Source organism: Anas acuta, chromosome 4 (genome assembly GCF_963932015.1).
Source record: "Anas acuta chromosome 4, bAnaAcu1.1, whole genome shotgun sequence".
NCBI lineage: Eukaryota > Metazoa > Chordata > Aves > Anseriformes > Anatidae > Anas > Anas acuta.
The window spans coordinates 16,952,490-16,971,806 of record NC_088982.1 but is presented as its reverse complement, the minus strand read 5'-3'; the positions used below and the strand labels follow the sequence as shown (position 1 = coordinate 16,971,806).

Sequence of the window (19,317 nt, the reverse complement as noted above, 5' to 3'; positions counted from 1 at the left end):
CTAACTTCATAATTACAATTAGGAAATTAAGCTTTAAGGAGCTTACAAGAAAAAATCAAACTTTGAACTGCATGAAGTAAAGGAAGAATCAGGGCAGTAACCAGGGGAAAAGGGGAATTTCAGGGAATTAAGGGACCTACGAATTGGGGAAATAGCTCAGAAAAAAGGGTATTGCAATATGAATGGCAGTTAGAAAGTGGAACGTGAGATTTGTATCTTAGAATTTTGGTTCATAAATATTTGATTTAGAGGAAACAACATCGTTTAGAAGAATGCTGTTGGAATGAGGTTCATCACTCAGGAAAAAAAAAATATTTATTAATAAAACAAATCCCCAGAAAAGGGGCTTTTTTATGCTGTAAGATATGAAATAATAGATATATGTACTTATACATATAAATATATACATAGCAAATCATTGTATTTTCCATTTGTCTTGGAGTGAAATCATCCTTAAACAAACTAAAGTCATGTTATACTTTGATATAAAAAGATTTTCCTGAAATCCTACCTACCTTTCCTCCTACCTTTACATATTAGTTTTAATCTCCTACTATCAATACCCTTTTTCAGTTTAAACCATTTGTAGTCTATCTACCATATCTTATTACAAAAATCATTACTTGAGTTTTCTAACTACATGCATTCCTATGTCTACTCTCCATTTTGTTCTTGTTTCCAAGGCGCTGCATATCTACCTTAAAATGCTTTCAGTAAATACTTAGGTATTAGTAGATATTAAAAATTGTATTTTTCAGTTTTCTATTTCAAACTGTTAATTAGTTAATAATTCACTGCTACCAACAAACACGGACACATTACTGTGATTTTGTGGAGTCACAACACATTCTTATGGTGGAAATGGTTTTAGTTCAAAAGAGGAAGCCTTTGCCCCACAAAGATGTAACACAGACTACAATGCAAATGACAATATTGGGTGCAACAAACACTGGAAACACAAGAGATATAACACTGTTACTGTAGCTTGTCTACCAGTCCGTTTCATTTTACATTTGTACTTTTGACAATACAAGTCCAATAAAACTCATAATTTTGTAGTGTCAGCAGTTTTGTACTAGAAAATAGACTTAAAATAGAATATTATGAGCACTTTGAGAACAATTTAAAGAGCGACCTGGAAATTTAGCAAAGCATTCTTTGCCTTCTGAGTCACCTGGTTGCTTGAAAGTATTGTTTGCTAATCAAGGAGTGATATCTTCTCTCCTCAAAATCAAGACAAAAGAAATAGTGAGTGTTTCATCTTAAGTCTCTACATGGTACATATGAACTATACAACCTCAGCTCACTTTGCAGTCAGAAAGGAGAATCAGGTCATTAGAGAATCAGGTCATTAAGGAGAATCAGGTCATTCCATAAATATCTGAGGAAAAAAAATAAAATTGGAAGTTATAGATACTAGAAGAATAGAACAGTGCCTACTCCATTCTGAAAATACCTTGTCTTTCTACAACATTTTATATGAATATATATTGGCATGTGTTGTGGTTTAACCGCAGCAGGCAGCTAAGTACCACACAGCCACTCACTCACTCTCCACAGGTGGGGTGCCAGAGAGAATCAGAAAAGTGCAAGAACTTGTGGGTTGAGATAAAGACCAAGATTAAGTAAGGCAAAAGCCATGAATTCAAAACAAAACAAGGAATTTATTTGCTGCTTCCCCTTGGCAGGCAGGTGTTCAGCCACTTTCAGTAAAGCAGGACTCATCATGCATAATAATTTATTGGGAAGACAAATGCCATCATTACAAATTATGTGCTTCTTTACCCCAGCTTTTATTGCTGATCATGATGCCATATGGTATGGAATATCTCTTTTACCACTCTGGATCAGCTGTCTTGGCTGCATCCCCTCCCAGCTCCTTGTACATGCCCTGCCTCCTCTCTGGCAGGGCAGAACAAGAGGTATAAAAATCCTTGACTCTATGTAAGCACTGCTCAGCAACAACTGAAAAAATTGGTGTGTTATCAACACTTTTTTAATCAAAAATCCAAAACACAGCATCATACAAGCCTCTATGAAGAAAATTAACTTTATCCTAACCAAATCCATGAAATCATGGAAATAATCCAATATATCTCCTGCAAGCACTAAGAGAGAACTTTTCTACAGGAAAATAAATTTAATTATATCTCAATGTATGGTTTTAGCTAACTGAAAACCACTGTTGTATTGACTGAGAAGGTAGATGGACCTTTTAGGTAAATCAATGAAGGAAAATTTCTTTGTTTCAAATTATTCAACATGGTATAGAAATTCTAAGATACTCTTCTGTAAATCTTTTTGAAATGTTATTATTCGTTCAACTGTGGAGAAGACTAAAGTAGGGAAAAGTTGAACAGAATCAAACGTGATGTGAAGAGAATATATTTTCTATATATTTTCTATTTGTTAAGATATTCTAATATTCTAACAAGAAGCGAGGACTGGAATGAAGAATGTTTGACTAAAAAGAGTGGCTCTGTTACTACTGTGCAAATCTGATATTCTTCCAATACAGTCAGAAGCATCAGTTTCATGAGTCCACCAGCCTAGGTCTTTTCTTCCTCTTTTCTTAGCTTAGTCCTCAGGACTGAATGTCTATGGAGAGGGTGATTTTCTTTAAGAAATTTCTAGGTTTCTTCCTCACTGTCTTTCATCATCATCATCTTGGGAGGGCTACTGGGGGCCCATCAGAGGCAGAATCAAAGAAAACTCCTGGAGTTCTTTTTAGCTGGAAAGAAATACTTGAACCTCGAGCCAGACATCTCTCTAACAATGCTTTGGGTAGTGATGAAGAGAAATTTGGCATCTCTTTCTAAAGCCCCCTTGTTAATATCTTCAGGCTGTGTGGACAACTGCCAAATGGAACTTTCACCTATAGTCATTATCTTCAATGTGTGCATTTGTGTTCCTTCTGCTAGAGAAATTCTGGATGTTTGTATGCAGCACTTTTTGAGTAGCAACTATAAAGAGCCACATGTATAAATAAACATTTCTTATTCTCTCTATGCATAGATAAAGACAAGGCTCCAATTGAAAAGCAACTTAAGGAACAGCCTTTCCTTTGTTACATTGCAGTGATTTGTTTGATACACAAGGAAAAGACAGACGGGAATGGGAGTTACCCTTGTAAAATGTTTATATCTGTGGTCTGTGGATATATGTTTTTGTTATATTTGTAATGTATTTTGTTAGGCAAGTATGCAGGACCTCTTTGAGAAAAAAAAAAAAAAAAAAAACACGTTAATTCACATTTCAACCTTTCTCAGTGCATGCAATGAACTGCAACGAACAATCTCTACAATCTCTACTAAACTGATAGAAATCCACAAGACACATTAATCCTTTTGTATGAAAATGTGCATTTGTAGAATTGTAATTACAGGTTCCTTAAAGTAAACAAAGAAAAAAAATGTAACATTGCAATTGAGACAAGAAATTCTCTTTATAATACTTGGTGCTCTAAGAATGGAATTTACTCATGTATTTATTTATCAGTATATCATTGTTCACAGAAATGCTGTGAAGAATACTACATTTTTTTGAACTGCATTCATTTCACTTTGTAGTTTTATGTCATACAATTTTTGAAGGAGACATAATTAATGTATGTTTTAATGATATGTATGACTGCAGTAAAAATCTTTACAAAGCATTTTTGAAAAAAATTTTAATTTTAGGAGTTTTATAACCATCAACCAAGAGAACGCCATGTAAGATGAGTAGACAAAACACCTTAATGAAGTTGGAAAACCACATTTTGAAAGTAATTGCTATAAATAAAAATAATTTATATGTGTAAAGTTGCACATACAGTAAGCACTTGCAGATCTATGTATATAGAAAATGGTCTGTTTGGATTTACAGCCTGAGATAGATTTGAACTAAAACCAAGAAAATGTGATGTCTGTTTAGGGAGAATTAATAAACAGAAAATAAGCTTTTTACATTTTTGACACTCATCTTAGTCTTAGAACTAGTGTCAAGTCAGTGCCTAAAAAAATGTCTGTATAAGAAATTATAATGGGCAGTCACTATTTCAAGATCATCTTTTCTACAGAGAATGAAAAAGAAAATTCAAGAGTAAGGAGTACATTTCTAGAGAAGAATGCATTTGACAGGGCCCAGCTCCCAAGTCATGACTTCATGTTCCTTAATCTTGGCAGTAGAATAAAGTCCTTAGCATAAGAACATTTTAAAGTCCAGATACATGACACTTTAGCGTTCTTATCATAACTTTTCTTTTTATGTCTACAGGATTTACAATGTTTGCAGATGGAAGTAATTTAATACCATGGTGATCTTCCATCTAGCCTGTTTTCTTTCAGTGACCTTATATTTACTATAAGAAAACACCAACAAGGTGTATGATTTCTCATGGAAAAAATAGTAACTATTTTAAACAAACAAAACAAAACAAAACAAGAACAAAAACAACAGATTTTATCCAACAGAATCATAATTTTTCCACTATCCCCATGCTTTAAAAAAAATGCTCATTTGCTCTGGGGGAGTGGTTTAGTAGGAGACAGAGCCAGTTTGGCTTTACTGCAAAGGATGCATTTAAAATAAAAGAAAAAATAAAGCAATAGTAGAAACCACAGGTTTTATGTTTTAAATGGAAAGAGATCTAGCTGGAAAAGAGTTGATTACATATATTTCATATCATGACCTCACATTCAACCAACCCTTCCTCACATGCACCCTAAAAACATCCTGCTGTGGTTCCTGGCATCTATGAAAGGTTGGTTGAAAATTGCAAACTAAGCATATGTCCTGAGAGCTTGGACAGAGAAAAATTGAAATAAGATCTCAGAATCCTTTTACCCATCCTGCAGCTGCAGTCCGTAGGAACAACCGCAGGAACCAAACAGAACCAATCTAAACTAAAGGGAACCAATCACAATATTATATTATGCAATTTTAGTAACAAGGTAAGTGTTTTCAGGATATCTCCAGCTTTATTGTTGATAAATAAGAGAGTGTAATACTTTAGAAAAAGGTTTGTCAGCCCCCCCCCCCCTTTTTTTTTTAACTAAATGCCATCACATTCCCACATTTAACATAAAGGCTTTGTGAATGAGACAGGTTGAATACCTACTTATTTTTGTGCATTCAATTACAGGAATTATGCTCAGAAATCCATACTATCAGAGTGGATTGCATTATTGGACAGAGACCTAACTTTATGGCAACCAGGCTATAAGTATTTCTGATACTACATAGGTCTCTCTGGAATTCAGAAGGTAATTCACTCACAACTTTATAACAAGTTATATTAATGGCAGTATATCATCTTACATCGGCTTCAGTTCTTCCCTGTGGTTTAATTGCTAATAAATTATGAGAGTATTATTATTAATAATAATATATATTATATATATATTATATATGATATATCATGTCATATACACAATATTATATATTATTATATATCATTAATAATAGCATATATATTATTAACAATAATACTAATATTAATAATATTATATTATTACAATATATGTATAGTATAGATTTATAATATATTATTATAATATATTTATTAAATATATATTTAATGTTATATAATATTAATAATATTATTTTTAGGGAAAAGTAAGCTAGATATCACAATTATAAAAAGTAAAGTATTTATGAAAGTATATTGTTCTTTAAAGCTCGATTTTCTTCAGAAATATCTATCTCTTTTTTCTCAGTCTTTATTGGCATTGCCTGAAAATGTTCCTGAGGTTTCTGTAGCTTCTGCATCATAAGGCTGAAGCTGATCATGATTCAAATAAGTATACTTCCTTTCTTTCTATTTTTAAAGCCAAATTAAAGATTAGTTTCCACTTACTAAATGCAGTGACATCCATGGATACATTCCCTTTTAAGTCAAGTAGAGAATCAAAGAAGAAATGGTATCCAAACTCAAAGTGTTTGCGAAAACATTTGCTATTTCGGGAGAGCTTTCCTTTGAGTAAAATAGTTCAAACTATTAAAAAAAAAAGAAAAAAAAAAAAGATATTTTCATATTTAGGGTATTAATAGTTTTTGACTGTTTTAATTTGTATAGGTCCAGACAGATAGAGAATGTAAATTTAAAATGTCAGAGGAAGAAAACAAAAACAAAAACAAAAACAAAAACAAAAACAAAAACAAAAACAAAAACAAAAACAAAAACAAAAACAAAGCATTCATAGTAGTATAAATAAGAATGAAGAGTAGTCAGTAAACTCCAGAAATGTTCTTTTTTAGGAGGTTATGCTAGCTTCCAACTTATTCCACATATCTCCAATGTGGCTTTAAGCACAATGAAAGAATTAGATGGTTTTAACTACCTTTCTCTTCTTTTAACCCCAAAGAGAAGTACAAGCTATGAAAGAACAGGAATCATTAAGACAATGGGATTTCATGGATCTCTTCCCCTAAACAGCATATGAAAGCATAGAAATGGCCCCTGTCCAAGTCCAAGTTGTTTTACTTTTTTTTTTTTTTTTTTTTAACAGCAATAATTGTATGTTCCAACAGGCAGGCAAGTAAAGTATATACTTAATGAGTCTAATTAGTGGAGAATAAATACTGAACTGAGGAGGGACCTGCTCTGAAGCAGATGTTCTTCATTCCAATGACCTTTGAAAGAGTATCCAGTTAGACCCAGCATGGAATTTCTATTTTCCTCACAATGTAGAGAAATCATGTGTAGTTGTTTTTTTTTTTTTTTTTTTTTTTTAACAATTATTAGGATGCTTCCTTGTGTTATATATGGAGTGGTAATTCGTGTCGAGAAAATGGTCGATATTAATAAAGAAGGGGGAGATTTGGGAATGTGGCCATGGGGGTTGGAAAGCCCCATGGTTGAGATAGCATTAGACTCTTAACGATGTGGCCATCAGGAATGTAAAAGAGCTTAGAGGGAACAAAGAAACGTGATTCAGGAGACTCCATGCAGTCTCGGGTTGCTTGTGCTCCAGCCTTTAAGGCATGGAAGTTTCTGGGTGTTTGCTGTTGCCAGACAAAGTTGTTTGACCAATGAAAAGTTGGTTTTGAAAAGGACTGCTGTGGGGAGAAGGGTAGAAGAGGGGAGCCTGCCCTCAAAATAAAAAAAAAAAAGGCAGCACGATATAATGAAGTTATGTCATCAATAAAGAAGTAGAAAGAAGGAATGAAAAGGAACAGGCTAGCAGAACAGGGACCAGGACGGGAACAGGGACATTGATCGCCTCATGAAGATAGCTTCAGCCAAAGTCAGCAAACCGCTCAGAGAAGCTCGCACAGAAAGTCGCTGGAAATGGGAGCACCGGTGCTCGGAAGAAGCTCAAGCTGAGAGAAGCGGCCCTGCGCACACAGCTGCCCCTCTCTGGTAAGCAGCTGCACATTGTGGGGAATCATACATGTACGTCCTTAGAAACAAAGACTGTCTTGGGTTCCTTCTTCTCCAGCCATTAAGGCATGGAAGTTTCTGGGTGTTTGCTGTTGCTGTTATATGCAAAGTTGTTTCTTGTTCCCCGGCTGGTTCTCTTGTTCTCCAGCCATTAAGGCATAGATGTTTTTGAGTGTTTGCTGTTGTTGTTATATTCAAAGTTGTCTGACCAATGAAAAGTTGTTTGGAAAAGAACTGCTGTGGAGAGAAGGGTATAAGAGAGGAGCCTGCCCTCAAGATAAAAAAAGAGGCAGCATGATGAAGTTACATCAATAAAGAAGCAGGAAAAAGAAGTGAAGAAGAACAGGCTGGGAGAATGGAGACCAGGACGGGAACAGGCACTTTGATTGCCTCATGAAGATAGGTTCGGACAAACTCAGCAAACCGCTCAGAGAAGCTCGTCGCTGGAAATAGGTGACACTAGAGCTGGAGAGAAGCTTGACCTGAGAGAAGCGGACCTGCACACACAACTGCCTCTCCCTGGTAAGCAGTTGTGCATTGTGGGGAATCATACGTCTTTAGGAACAAAGACTGTCCTGGTCACCTTGCAACTTATTCTCCTTATTGACAATCGGACAGTTTAGGAGCCCGAAATATGGGACCAAACTGAGGTCAAGGTGTGGGACTCTGCTACTAAAAACGACAAGGTTGCGGTGGGACTGCTCAGCACCTGGCGAGCAATCTCTGAGGCCTTACACAGCCCTGTGGGACCACAGTCAGAAACGTGTGGTTTGCCAGACAGTGAGGGAGCTGCGGGCTCCTTTACTGATCCTTCTGCTACGCCATGGGCCCCTCTGCTGCTACAGCCATCCAAGGCTTTTGCTGTTACACCCCCTGCTGACCTGGACGTGCCTTTTGACCCAGGCCTTTGACCTATTGGCCTTGAGAAGGAGATGGATATGCTTTTCTTCGATCTGGGAAGAACGACGGGATACAGAAGGCCTGAAGACCGAGTTGCTTGACAACTTAAAGCCAGACATATTGTTCAAAAGGAATGGAAAATGGAGACTTGCATGTAATCAAGAAAAGGAATGGAAGATGGAGACTGTTAAGGCATGGAACTTCAAGGATTCTTTGTTACCTTTCCTGGTTGTGTGTATGTATAAGCATCGTCGGGTTTAGTATGTAAAGCAATGTGCTGTATATTTAGAAAATTGATGTTTGTGTGTGCGTGTTGGTGGAGCGTAGGCTCCCCGCACACCCAGCGCTGTTTACTTGCCTTTTATACCGTTTATAGCTTTTATACCTTTTAGAAATATTTGTTTTATAAACATTACAAAATTCAGATTGAGTTGAGACCTCTTTTATAACACTTTGGAGACTCAGGAGTTGGCCTCAGCGATCCTCGTGGGTCCCTTCCAGCTCAGGACATTCTGTGATTCTATGACCCCAGGGGAGAAGTGGTGACAGGTGACAACCAGACCAAGATACGGTAGGTTTGCCAGGATGGATTTCAGTGCCGAAGTTTCCTCCTCAAGTCTACTTCAGCCATGAGCTAGGGACGGCCCTCTGTGTGGTAACAGGCCCTGGTGCTGAGGTCACAGTGTATCCCTCCTACATCCCTCTGCCGTGCGTGCCAGCTGTGGCCCAGTTGCTTGTGGGGCCGCTAGGAGGAGGACCCAGAGAGAGCGTTGTGTCTATCTGGGGACATCCTGCTGCGATGGAGAGGCTGAGAGCCCTTAGCGGTGAGGGGCAGCGGGAGGGAGGTTGGGGGCTGAAGCAGGACCCTTCCCAGCAGGCTGCTCGGGGCTGCGTCTCCTGCGGAGATTTCTCTCCCAGCTGGCCAAGATCCTCGTCCCTACCAGCTCCAACCCCTGCAGCCAGCAGCACCGATGCCACCTGCTCCGTTCTTTCCTTCCTTCCAGGTGTGGGCTGCTGGCCCAGACGGAGCCGTCGCCAGGGCAGAGGCAGGGTGCCAGGGCCTGTCCCTGAAGCGGCCCCGACCTCTGCCAGTGTTGCGACTTTGCTAGAGCGCCTGCAAGACGAGGAGGTGAGCTGGGGGCTCCCCACCATGATGCAGCGGGGGGAGCAGGGGGAGCCTGTGCCTGGCGGCACCTCTGCCCTCCTGGTTTTCTCGTCCAGAAGCCCCGGCACAGGGCAGTGCCCAGCCTGGAGCTTCTCAAGGAGCAGTCCTTTGCCCGGGCCCCATCCCAAGGTCCCCTGGCTGCCCAAGCCCAGAGGCTTTGTGTCCCTCTTGCAGCTTCCCAGCCCCAGCAGCACATCCCTAGGCTCTGCAGAGCGAGGGCGGGCAGCTGGCGGCACGCTGGCAGGAGGAGCAAAGCAAGTGCAACTGATCCCTATGGTGCTCTGTCCCCAGGGCGACAGAGCGCAGACTTACTGTGCGCTGGAGAGCGTCTTGTGGGGTGATGACAGCTGCCTGCAGTGCGGTGTCATCAACCGGCTGCTAGCAGAGGTGTCCTGGGACCTGACAGCTGACCAGGTGAGATGGTGCTCTTGGAAGGCGAGGGGAGCAGCCTGCCAGGCATTGGAGGGCAATGCGGAGCACACAGACAGGTTTTGCTGGCCTTGGGGCCCCACAGAGGCTCTTGAGCCAACCTGAGCCTCTTTTTCAGGGCGTGACGGAAGACACGAAGGTGGCTGCCAGTGACGTCCTGGTGGCTCTGGCCCGCTCCCACTTCAGCTTCGTGCTAGCCGAGCTCCTGGCCCAGCTGAATGCCCCAGGACAGATCTCCAAGGAGTTTGTGCTCATCACTGTGGGCAAACTCCTCAGCACCAACGGTACGGTCCAGCACCGCCATCCTCCCTCCCTCCCTCCTTCCCCTCCCACTTTGGGCCAGGCTGGGAGAGCTGGGATAGAAAGGGATCCTTCCCCTCTCCACGCAAGCCGTGCTGAGCTGGGGGGCACCGTGGCTGCAGCGCCTCCTCCCTCGCTGCCAGTGCCGGCTGGGGGCTCTGACCGTGGCCACTCTCCGTTCTCTTCGCAGCCCTGCAGTGCATCCCCTTCATGCGCGTGGTGCTGTTGGGGCTGTGCACCGTGGTGGGCCAGTTCGGGAGCGGCCGGATCCTGCGTGCTGCCTGCGGTGGTGAGGGGCAGGGGCAGGGGCAGGGGCAGGGGCAGGGGCAGGGGCAGGGGCAGGGGCAGGGGCAGGGGCAGGGGCAGGGCAGCCCCTGGCACCTCGCTCTGGTCTCAGAGCGGGCATGGCGGGCCTGAGCCCACGCTGCTGCCATCCCAAAGCGTTGGGGGCGCCTGGAAAGGGTGGGTGAAGGTTTCTGTGGGCTGGAGGTGAAGGTGCCCGGGAACCCCTGGGTCCCCTTCCTGGGCTTTCCTACCGGGTTCATGTGCCCTGATGGGCAAAACTTGGGGAAGGGAAGGGCAGGGGAAGGCTGCAGAGGAAAATGCTGGAGCCTGTGAGGAGAAGGTGTCATGTGGAGGACAGAAACGGTTTGGCGTTGTCCTTGAGACACCTCAAGCACACAACTTGCCCTCGAACCTAGATCTGCTCCTGAGCTGAATGAACTGTGCTTCCAGCAGGCTGGCGGGGGGTGCCGCTCCCTTCCCTGCTCCAGGCTCCTTTTTCTCTTCTCTTGCTGCAGCTCTGGAGCAGTGGGCCAAAGTGGTCAACGTTTACATCTGCACCTGGAAAGGATGCTCCTTGCCTGCTCCGGAGAAGGAGCAGCTCTACGAAAGCCTTTCCCAGGTGTTCTGCTCTGTGGCAAGCACCTTGCTGGACTGCCAGGAGGAAGAGGTGAGAAGTGCTGCTTTCCCAGCTGGGGACGGCAGCAGGGATGTCCCCTGTGCCTGTGCCTCTGTCTGTGCCCAGCGGGCTGGCTGCAGAAGGCCCCAGCCTGGCTCTGTGCCTGGGGCTGGGGGCTCCCTGCGGGGAAGCAGCTGAAGCCCAGGGCATTTGGGCAGGCAGGGCTGGGGGTGAGGGGTGGGGAAAACCTCTCTGCCCTGCCCCTCTGTGGGCAGGGCAGACCTTCAGCCTTTGACGCTGGGCCTCCCCGCTTCCTCTCCAGGACAAGCAAGCTGTCATCGGGGCCATGACTCCCTTGATGCGTGTCCTCCTGCACAAGGAGGAGCACCGGGAGCATGTCTGGGAGCAGCTCCTCTGGCTCCTGCACCAGTACCGGACGGTCCAAGACACCTCCAGGGTGACCAAGGTGAGGTGTGGCGCAGGGCCTGGCATGGCCGTGGGGTCTGTGCAAGTGGCACAAGGGCTCAGGGAGCTGTGGCATGCAGGGAGGAGCCAGGGAGCTCCCCTTAGAGAAACGTGCAACAGGGAGGTCCGTGGAGATGCGAGGCTCCCTGGGCTCTTCAGGCAAGGGAAGAGCAACCGTGATGGGGCCAGGAGGGAGCCAAGAGGCAGTGGGGCCCACCTCTGGGAGATGGGAGGCTTTGCCCCCACCTCCCTGGGGGCTGTTTGCACGGGGAGCTGTGTTGCTGTGCACAGTCGCTCCATTCGCAAGTGGCTTGACATGGCTTCGGCCCTTTCTTCCTCTCCTGTTCTCTTGCAGAGCCTCCTTTCTTTCCTGGAGGCCCTGGAGCAAGCTCAGATCCCCGTCCCCAAGGGCAAGTGTCTTGCCATCAGCAGTGTCGTGTACAGCGAGGTAAGGGGAGCCTGCAGCCACACAGCCACAGCAATTCCCTCTTGGCTGAGTCTCGGGAGGACTCCAGAGCCCCGAGTCTTTGAATGCTGCTCAGCCGTGGCTCCTGGGTGGCTCCTGGGTGCTCCAGACCTGTGCGTGTGTCCCTGGGGACGCTGTGGGGTGGGCTGGGTTTTGACTGGGGGTCCTCTTGCCACAAGTGCCCAGGGAGATGAGAGCTGGCAGCGCCATTTCTTTTCGGGCCCTCTCGATGCTGCTGGGACTTGCTCCACTATGTTCCCACCTTGTTCCCACAGCTCACTACTGACACCACAGAGCACAGCCAGGAGCAGAAGGCAGAGCTGAGCCAGTGCATCCTGCTGCAAGGTAAGGAGAGGAGCTGTGGCGCTGCCCCGTGGTGTCCCGGCAGCTCTCTCCCAAAGCTGCTTGCTAATGCAGGATGGGATTTCCTCCCCACAGTTCGCATGTGCCCAGAGGAGACGATCCCGTTCCTGGAGTCCCAGCTGGGCCACGAGAGGGAGGCCGTGCGCGTGGCAGCCCTGGGTCTGCTCGGTGCTCTGGCACGCTGTGACGGTCAGTACTGCGGGGTCAGGGCTTGGAGGGCTCTCTTCCGCCCTCTGGGCTGTGCCTCCACGCATGCCTCACTGGATCTCTTGCAGAGCCCGCGATGGCAGAGAAGCTGCCCCAGGTGGTGGGGGCTGTCAAGCATGTGTGCAGGGACCCCAGCATCCGGGTGAGCTGCTTTGGGAAGGGACTGTGCCGTCGGGGTCGGGGTCGGGGTTGGGGTCGGAGTGGGAGAGAAACCTTTTCCCTCAGGGCAGAGGCAGAGCCTGGCAAGGCTGGACTAGAAGGGCTCGGACCTAGCTAGCCATTTCCCTGCTCCTTCATGTTTACCGGAGGGAGGGCTGACGGCCAGAGGTGATGCCGCTGCCAGCATGGGCAGGTCCCCGTGGCCCTGTGCTAAGCACACTTGACCCCTGGCAGGTGAGGAGGGCAGTTCTGCACTTCATCAGGGAGCTGCTCAGTGCCAATGCCCAGAGCTGCTCAGCGTGGGACGTCGTGGGCTACATCTTCAGCGAGTTCAGCCAGAGCTCGAGCAGAAGGGTAAGGACAGCGTGCAACATCTTCCCTGGGGAGATCTGCTGCCAGGAGGCTGGCATGGGAGCCTGCTGGGGCCACGCCTGAGCCTTCTGGGGCAGGAACTGAGAGCAAGCGGTGCGGGGGGTTCCCAATGTTGTCTTGCAGGCTGCGGGACTCCTGTCTGCCCAGGAAGCCCAGGAAGAAGGAGCTCTCCAAGGGCTGTGCATGGACGTCCTGGGGTCCCTGGACATCTCTGTGAGAGGAATGGCCAAAGTAAGTCCTCCTCTGTCCTGCTGCTGCTGCTCCTCTCCTCTCCTCTCTTCAGGCCATTTGTTCCTTTGCACACCTGAAAGCTCGCCCCCAGCATGCTCGGAAGTGCTCAGGGAGATGCACACCATCCTCCCCATCTCTGAGCTGAGGCAGAAATGCTGACGGGCTGAATTGTCTCATTGCCTACAGCTCCTGTGGCCGAGGCTGCTGATCTATGTGATGCCAGCCAAGTACACGGGCATGCTGATCCCCCTCTCGCGCTGTCTCCGCGCCCTGGCTGAGAGCAATGAGCTGACAGCAGGGCATGAGCATCATGAACTGGATCCCGATGTCCTCAACGCCCTGTTGCAAGGTAGGAGTAGCAACTCCCCCACGGAGCTCTGCTTCCCTCTGGGTCTGCGTCCTGCAGGGACGGCAGCGTGGCAGGGCATGGTGTGGCTCGGCATCTCACCCAGCATTTCTTTCTCCCCGCAGACACGACGCTGACTCCGCACAACTTGCTGGCTCGCCTGCTGGTGGTGGCGGGGTCTCCTTTTGCGGGCAGTGAACTCCAAGCTGCTGCCTTGCTGGTGATGCGGAGCCTCCACAGCAGGATCCACGCAGCTGTGGGGGCCACGTGGAACACCGAGATTCCCCTGCTGCTGCAGTACCTCCAAGGTAAAGTGCTGCTGGGGAGGGGGAGAGGGAGGGAGGGCATGGCAAGTCAGCTTCCCAGCATGGCTAAGGGGAATCCCTGCCTGGTGCCCAGAGCTTGTTCTGTTGCCGTTTCGTTTCCCTGCCCGGGAGCCAGCACTGAAGCTGGGGTCCCACAGCGATCCATTCGTCCCGGCGCATGGATGGGGCCCTTCCCGTCCCCTTGGACAGCATGCTGGTCCTGGTGGCACCTCCATGGCCCTGCTGGGGCGGTGCTTGTGGGGAGGGATGGACGGCTGCCTCTGGAGCGGGTGCAGCCACCAGCTTCCCTGGGCCAGGCCAGCTTTGCAGCAGCTCTTCGTCTGTGGCTTGGTCCCAAGCAAGGTTTTTTGTCTTCTTCCTACTTTCTAGGAGGAAAGGGGAACATCCCAGACGCTGCCGAGTGGGAGCGCCGTCTGCTTCAGGTACTGCAGCCCTGGGAGGCGTAGCATAGAGAGGTGGCAGGGGTGTTTCCCAGGCACCCCACTCCTCCTCCTCCTCCTGCATCTGTCTCCCTTCTCCCACGGGCCACAGCTCTCGTGGAAGGCCACTCTGGTGTGGCCGTGTGCCTTGGCACTGCCTCTTCCTGCTTGTCAAAGGCCAAGAAGCATTCGCTTCCTCTCCTGTTCTCTCCTGCAGCTCCTGAGGGCATCCCTGGAAACCATCGGGGACGACGCCTGGATCAAGCGCCTGAGCTGTGCGCTGAGCCAGCGGCTGGACAGCTCTCCCAGCAGCTCTGGGGAGAAGGTCGGTTCCCTGCCCGGCTCTCCCCTGGCAGCGCAGCCACGGGGCCCCCGCCCACGTGCGGGGCTGGGGCTGGGGCTGCAGGCGGTGCTTGCCCACGAGGGCTGTCTGCGCTGCTTCCCCGGCCCTTGCCCCCCGCGGCCTTTCCCTCCTCTCGTGCTGAGCGGGGCTGGCGAAAGCCCATCCCTGCGTCCGGGCTCGGCTGCTCCCCGTGCGCTGGCCCCGTTGCAGCACGCCAGGCTGTTGCTGCATCTCGGGCTCGGCTTGTTCCCTTGCAGGTTTTCCTATACAAGGCTCTTGGGACGACGCTGGCAGCTTGTCAGGAACTCCCACACGTCCAAGAGAACCTGCTGCACCATCTGACGAGAGCACAACCTGAGGAGCCATCTGAGGCCCAGGTGAGCTTCCCTGCTCTGTCCCTGGGGGAAGGGGCTTCTCCCGGCCCTGCTCCAGGCTCCTCATTGCTGCCCGCCACTGTGGCTGGCCATGACTGAACGGCTGGGCCCGTGCCGACTGTCCCTCGGTCTCTTGTTGCAGGGAATCATTTCTCTCGTCTGCCAAGCCGCCGACAGCCACTTCGGCCTGGTCTTGGAGACTTTAACAACATTTGCTGCCACCTTGTGCAGTGGCCGGGGCTTGAGGGTTTCCAGACGCAGGAAGGTGAGGTGTTTGGGGTTTCCCTCCCTGGCTGTCTTCCACCTGCTTTTCATCGTGGGCTGTGGGGGGCCATGGGGCGGATGTCTCACAGCATCTCTTGCAACGCAGACGCCCCAGGCCAGCAGGAGAGCTGAGGCCACTTGCAGTGCTGTCATGCTCGCCCACAGCAGCATGGCACTGCGTGCCTCCAAGGAACAACTGCTCGCCCACGTGGAGGCAGACATCGTGGGCAACATCCTGCTGCTCTCCATCTCCAGCAGCCAGGTGAGAGCTCGGGGCGTGCAGGGGCAGGGCTGCTGGGTGCAGTCCCAGCTCCAAGCCCTCCGTGCTAGGGCATCCTGAGAGGGGCCGTCTCTTTCCAAAGGTCCCCCGAGGAATGGTTTGTCCCAGCAGGAAGATCCAAGCCCTTCCCCTAGATTTCCCCCGCGTGCACATGTTCCTCTTGCAGTCTGTGGCCCTTCCTCCAGTTCAAAGGGTTTTCTTCTCTCTTGGGCCCCAGAACTTGCAGACCAACCTTGCCGTGGCACAGAGCATCCTTGAGGTCGGCTGTGCCGTTCAAGCTGTGGGGAACTTGGGCAGCTTCCATCCTGTCCTGAAGCACAAGCTGCTGCTGATCCTGCAGGTGAGTGCCCAGAGCCAGGGCTGTCTTGCAGGGGAGTTTGGGGCCATGCCAGGAGGCAGGAAGGTCTCCCTCAGCCGCGTGGGAGCTCCTGAGCTCCTGGAGCCGTGTCCCCAGCTGGTGGGGGGGCCCTTGGGTGCTGGCAGGCAGTGGCCATGGCTGGGCAGCCGCTGGGGAGCTTCTCCATCCTGCAGCGCCCCTGTGGGAGCTCCTGAGTGCTGCAGCCAGTGTCTGGCAGGAGTGCCCGTCCCCGGGCAGGGTGTGAGAGCTCTCCTGTGCCCAATGCCCACTTGGCAACTTTCTCTTGCAGAACTTGATGAAGACGACTCTCTGGGACTTCCCGGCAGCGTCCCTGCACCTGAAGGTGATTCTGGCCCTGGAGCAGTGGAGGTAAGAGCGAGGAGCTGCGGGGGCTGTGAGGCGGGATGATGTTCCTCCTGTCGGGGAGCTCCCAAAGAGCAGCACTCCCTGCCACAGCCTAGGCTGGCTGGATTTGGGGCTGTCGATGAGGACAAGCCCAGATGCCATGTGACCCCCTCTGCAGAGCGCTAGGAACTCCTCTTATATTTTTTTTTTCCCTTGTCTTCTTTTTTCCCCTTGCCAGCAAGCTGGAGATCTTGTTCAGCAGCGAGGAAATTTTCAGCCTGCTGTCTGACTGCTGCCAGGCCATCCTGCCACTTCTCTCAGCGGCTGAGCAGATTAGGAAGATCAGGAACGCAGAGCAGGCAGTGCTGCAGCTCCAGGTAACTTGCTGTCCCTTCCCAGCACAAGCTGTGTGCTGGCAGCAGCCGTGATCCTGCATCTCCGTCCCTCTCCTCCGCTTTCAGTCCCTGCACATGGCCACGAAGGCTCTGGGCCGGCTCATGGCAGTCCTGCTGAAGACAAAGCCAAGCCCTGTCGACTTTGTAGACATCGCCGGGGTGAGTATCCATGGGGTGCTGGAGGCCAAGAAGTGGGCCCTGCAGGGGGGAAAGCCAAGAGGCAGCCCCTGGCTGGCTGCAGCAGGGAGCTGGCTGCAGGGAAAAGCTCCTGGGTGGGAGCAGGTGCGTCTGAAGAGAGTGGGGCAGTGCCGCAGGGCAGGCCCTCAGGGCAAGTGCCAGGAAGGGAGGGAAATGGAGAGGGATGGCGGGAAGGGAAAGATGCCCCTTGGCAGACAGAGCTGCTCTGCCCCAGGTGCTGTGGTTCTGGCTCTCCTCGGACAAGCCGTGGGTGTGCAAGAGGGCCCTGCAGGTCTGCGCCCAGCTGCTGGAGGACTGCAGAGATGGAGTGGCTTTTCAGGTGAGGAAGGATGCCCAGCGCGTGCCCCCAGCTGCAAGGGGGCCTGGCAGGGCAGCTCTGCCCAGCTGTGCACGGGCTGTGGGGTCCCCCAGCGCCCAGCCCCCCTCTGCCCAGTCCTGGCCTGAGCAGGGCGCGGCTGGGAGACGCAAGGGAGTGCTGGGGCCACCTCCAGCCCTTGTTCTTCCTCTCGCCCCTGCAGACAAGAGGTGCCTACCTGCCGTTTGGCGCCTTGGCGGGATTGCTGGGGCCTCTGACCTGTGAGCCCACGAGCAGCTCCCGCCAGCTGGCCGCTGCCTGCCTCAGCTCCCTTCTCCACATCCAAGGTGAGTGTGAGTAGAGCAGGCGCCTGCCGGCCCTCTGCCCCGCCTGGCCCTAGCGGGATCCCCTGCGGGGGCTGGGCCCTGCCACCAGGAGGGAAAGGAGAGGCACGGTGCTCGGCTGCTGTCCTGTCCCCAGCCTGTTCGTCCTCCACCTCCCCAGCCAGCTGGGGAGGGATCCTGGCAGAGGGCCACCCAGTGCCACCTGCCAGCAGCGTTTCCTGCAGCCGGGGGCACTCAGAACCTGGCAAGGGCCATCCCGCTGCAGCGAGTTCAAGACTGACTCCCCTGGCCTTCAGCAAAGACTGGGAAGGGAAGTTCAGTTGCCCTAAGTGGGACTTCCCTTTTCTCCCCATGCTCGTTCCAGCCAAGGCCACGAACAGGCTGTTGGAGACAGACGACCCTGCGAGCTTGTGTGAGGGGCTGAGTGCTCGCAGCGACGCCTCTCAGCAGCTCCAGACCTCCATCCGCATCGCAGAGGTAAGGAGTGCCCTCAAGCTTGCCTTATGTTCTGAAGAGCTGGAGCGGAGCCGTGACGGGATCTCGATCTCTCCTGGTTCTTGCATCTTTCCAGATGGTTTGCAAAAACGTCCCCAAAGAACAGGCTGAAGACTTCATGAATGCCATCCAGGAGCCCTTCCGGCGTGCCAGAGGAAGCCACGTGTGTGCTGCAGGCCACTGGATGGTCACCTTTCTGGAAACCCGGGGAAAGGACATTGGTCCAGACGTAAGAGACCTTTTTCCATGCCTTGGACTTTCTCGCTTTGGCTGTCGCACCACACATCTTGCCGGTTGTGTGCTAAAGAAGCTCTCGGGGCAGAGTCAGGGCTCGGGCAGGGTGCTAGGGGTGAAATTTCGCCTTCGAGCGTGAAAGCGTGGCAAGGGAGCAGGCGTGGCTCATGGGCTGAACGTCCATGTTCCCGTGCCAAGACGTTCTTTCTCCCCTGCTTCTTTCAGGTGCGAGGAATCCTCTCCACCCTGCACAGCTGCACAGAGTCCATGCTGGAGCCCTTGTTCATGTTCTTCGTGCACCATGCGGTGCTGATCCTGGCCCGCCATCACGAGAGGCTCACGGTGAACATCATCCTCGAGAAGTTTGTGCCTCTGGACAGGTACATGCGCTCCTCCCTTTCCTGCTGGGCTCAGAGAGCCGTAGCTTGCCTCCCCTCCCCTAGGGCGATCCAAGGGAAGCAGCAGCTCCTTGTCCTCCACCCAAATGTCGGAGGTGTGCTTGTAGCACTGGGAACAGAGCAGACGGGCTCATGGTTGCACATCTCTTGGCAGAAACACACTGGAGCTGTGGAGGACTCTGGGGAGAGCCAGCATTGGCCTCAGTGTGCTGAAGCGCTTAGCGAGGAAGCTGAGGAGAGTGGGAGACGACAGCTCCCAGCCCAGCTCGTCCAGTTGCAGGCTGCACGCCCAACAGCCTTCTGCGGAGTCCTTGACTGTACGTTCAGAGGCTTTGTGCCTGCTCCCCCACTCCCAGTCCAAGGGCAAGGCGTTGGGTGCCCTTTGAAAGCGTCTCTGGACACTGCCAGGACACTGCTGCAGTGTCTCAGCGGTAGCAGTTCGGGACGGCCGGCACAGCCGCTGCGCCCAGGCTGCAAGGCTGTCCCGGAGACGGGGCGTGCAGGCAGTAGAAGTGCCCCAGGCAGCCAGCGGGCTGGGGCTGGTGGCAAAGCTCTTGTTTAACGGGTGCTTGTCGGGTG

General features: G+C 50.6%; 1 protein-coding gene across 1 annotated transcript; it reads left to right on the top strand.

Annotated features, from left to right (window-relative positions):
- The first annotated feature begins 7,208 nt into the window (after positions 1 to 7,208).
- Positions 7,209 to 19,300, top strand: LOC137855305 (maestro heat-like repeat-containing protein family member 2B). Its single transcript, XM_068679342.1, has 29 exons — positions 7,209 to 7,345; positions 8,894 to 9,395; positions 9,723 to 9,845; positions 9,979 to 10,144; positions 10,351 to 10,449; positions 10,961 to 11,112; positions 11,384 to 11,527; positions 11,882 to 11,974; positions 12,268 to 12,337; positions 12,431 to 12,544; positions 12,631 to 12,704; positions 12,956 to 13,075; positions 13,217 to 13,324; positions 13,511 to 13,673; positions 13,796 to 13,978; positions 14,366 to 14,418; positions 14,633 to 14,740; positions 15,016 to 15,135; positions 15,275 to 15,397; positions 15,503 to 15,658; positions 15,894 to 16,016; positions 16,324 to 16,403; positions 16,618 to 16,756; positions 16,826 to 16,933; positions 17,187 to 17,291; positions 17,491 to 17,614; positions 17,976 to 18,088; positions 18,183 to 18,455; positions 18,566 to 19,300. The coding sequence occupies exons 1-29, from the start codon at positions 7,209 to 7,211 to the stop codon at positions 19,298 to 19,300; spliced, it is 4,608 nt and encodes a 1,535-aa protein (XP_068535443.1).
- The last annotated feature ends 17 nt before the right edge of the window (positions 19,301 to 19,317 follow it).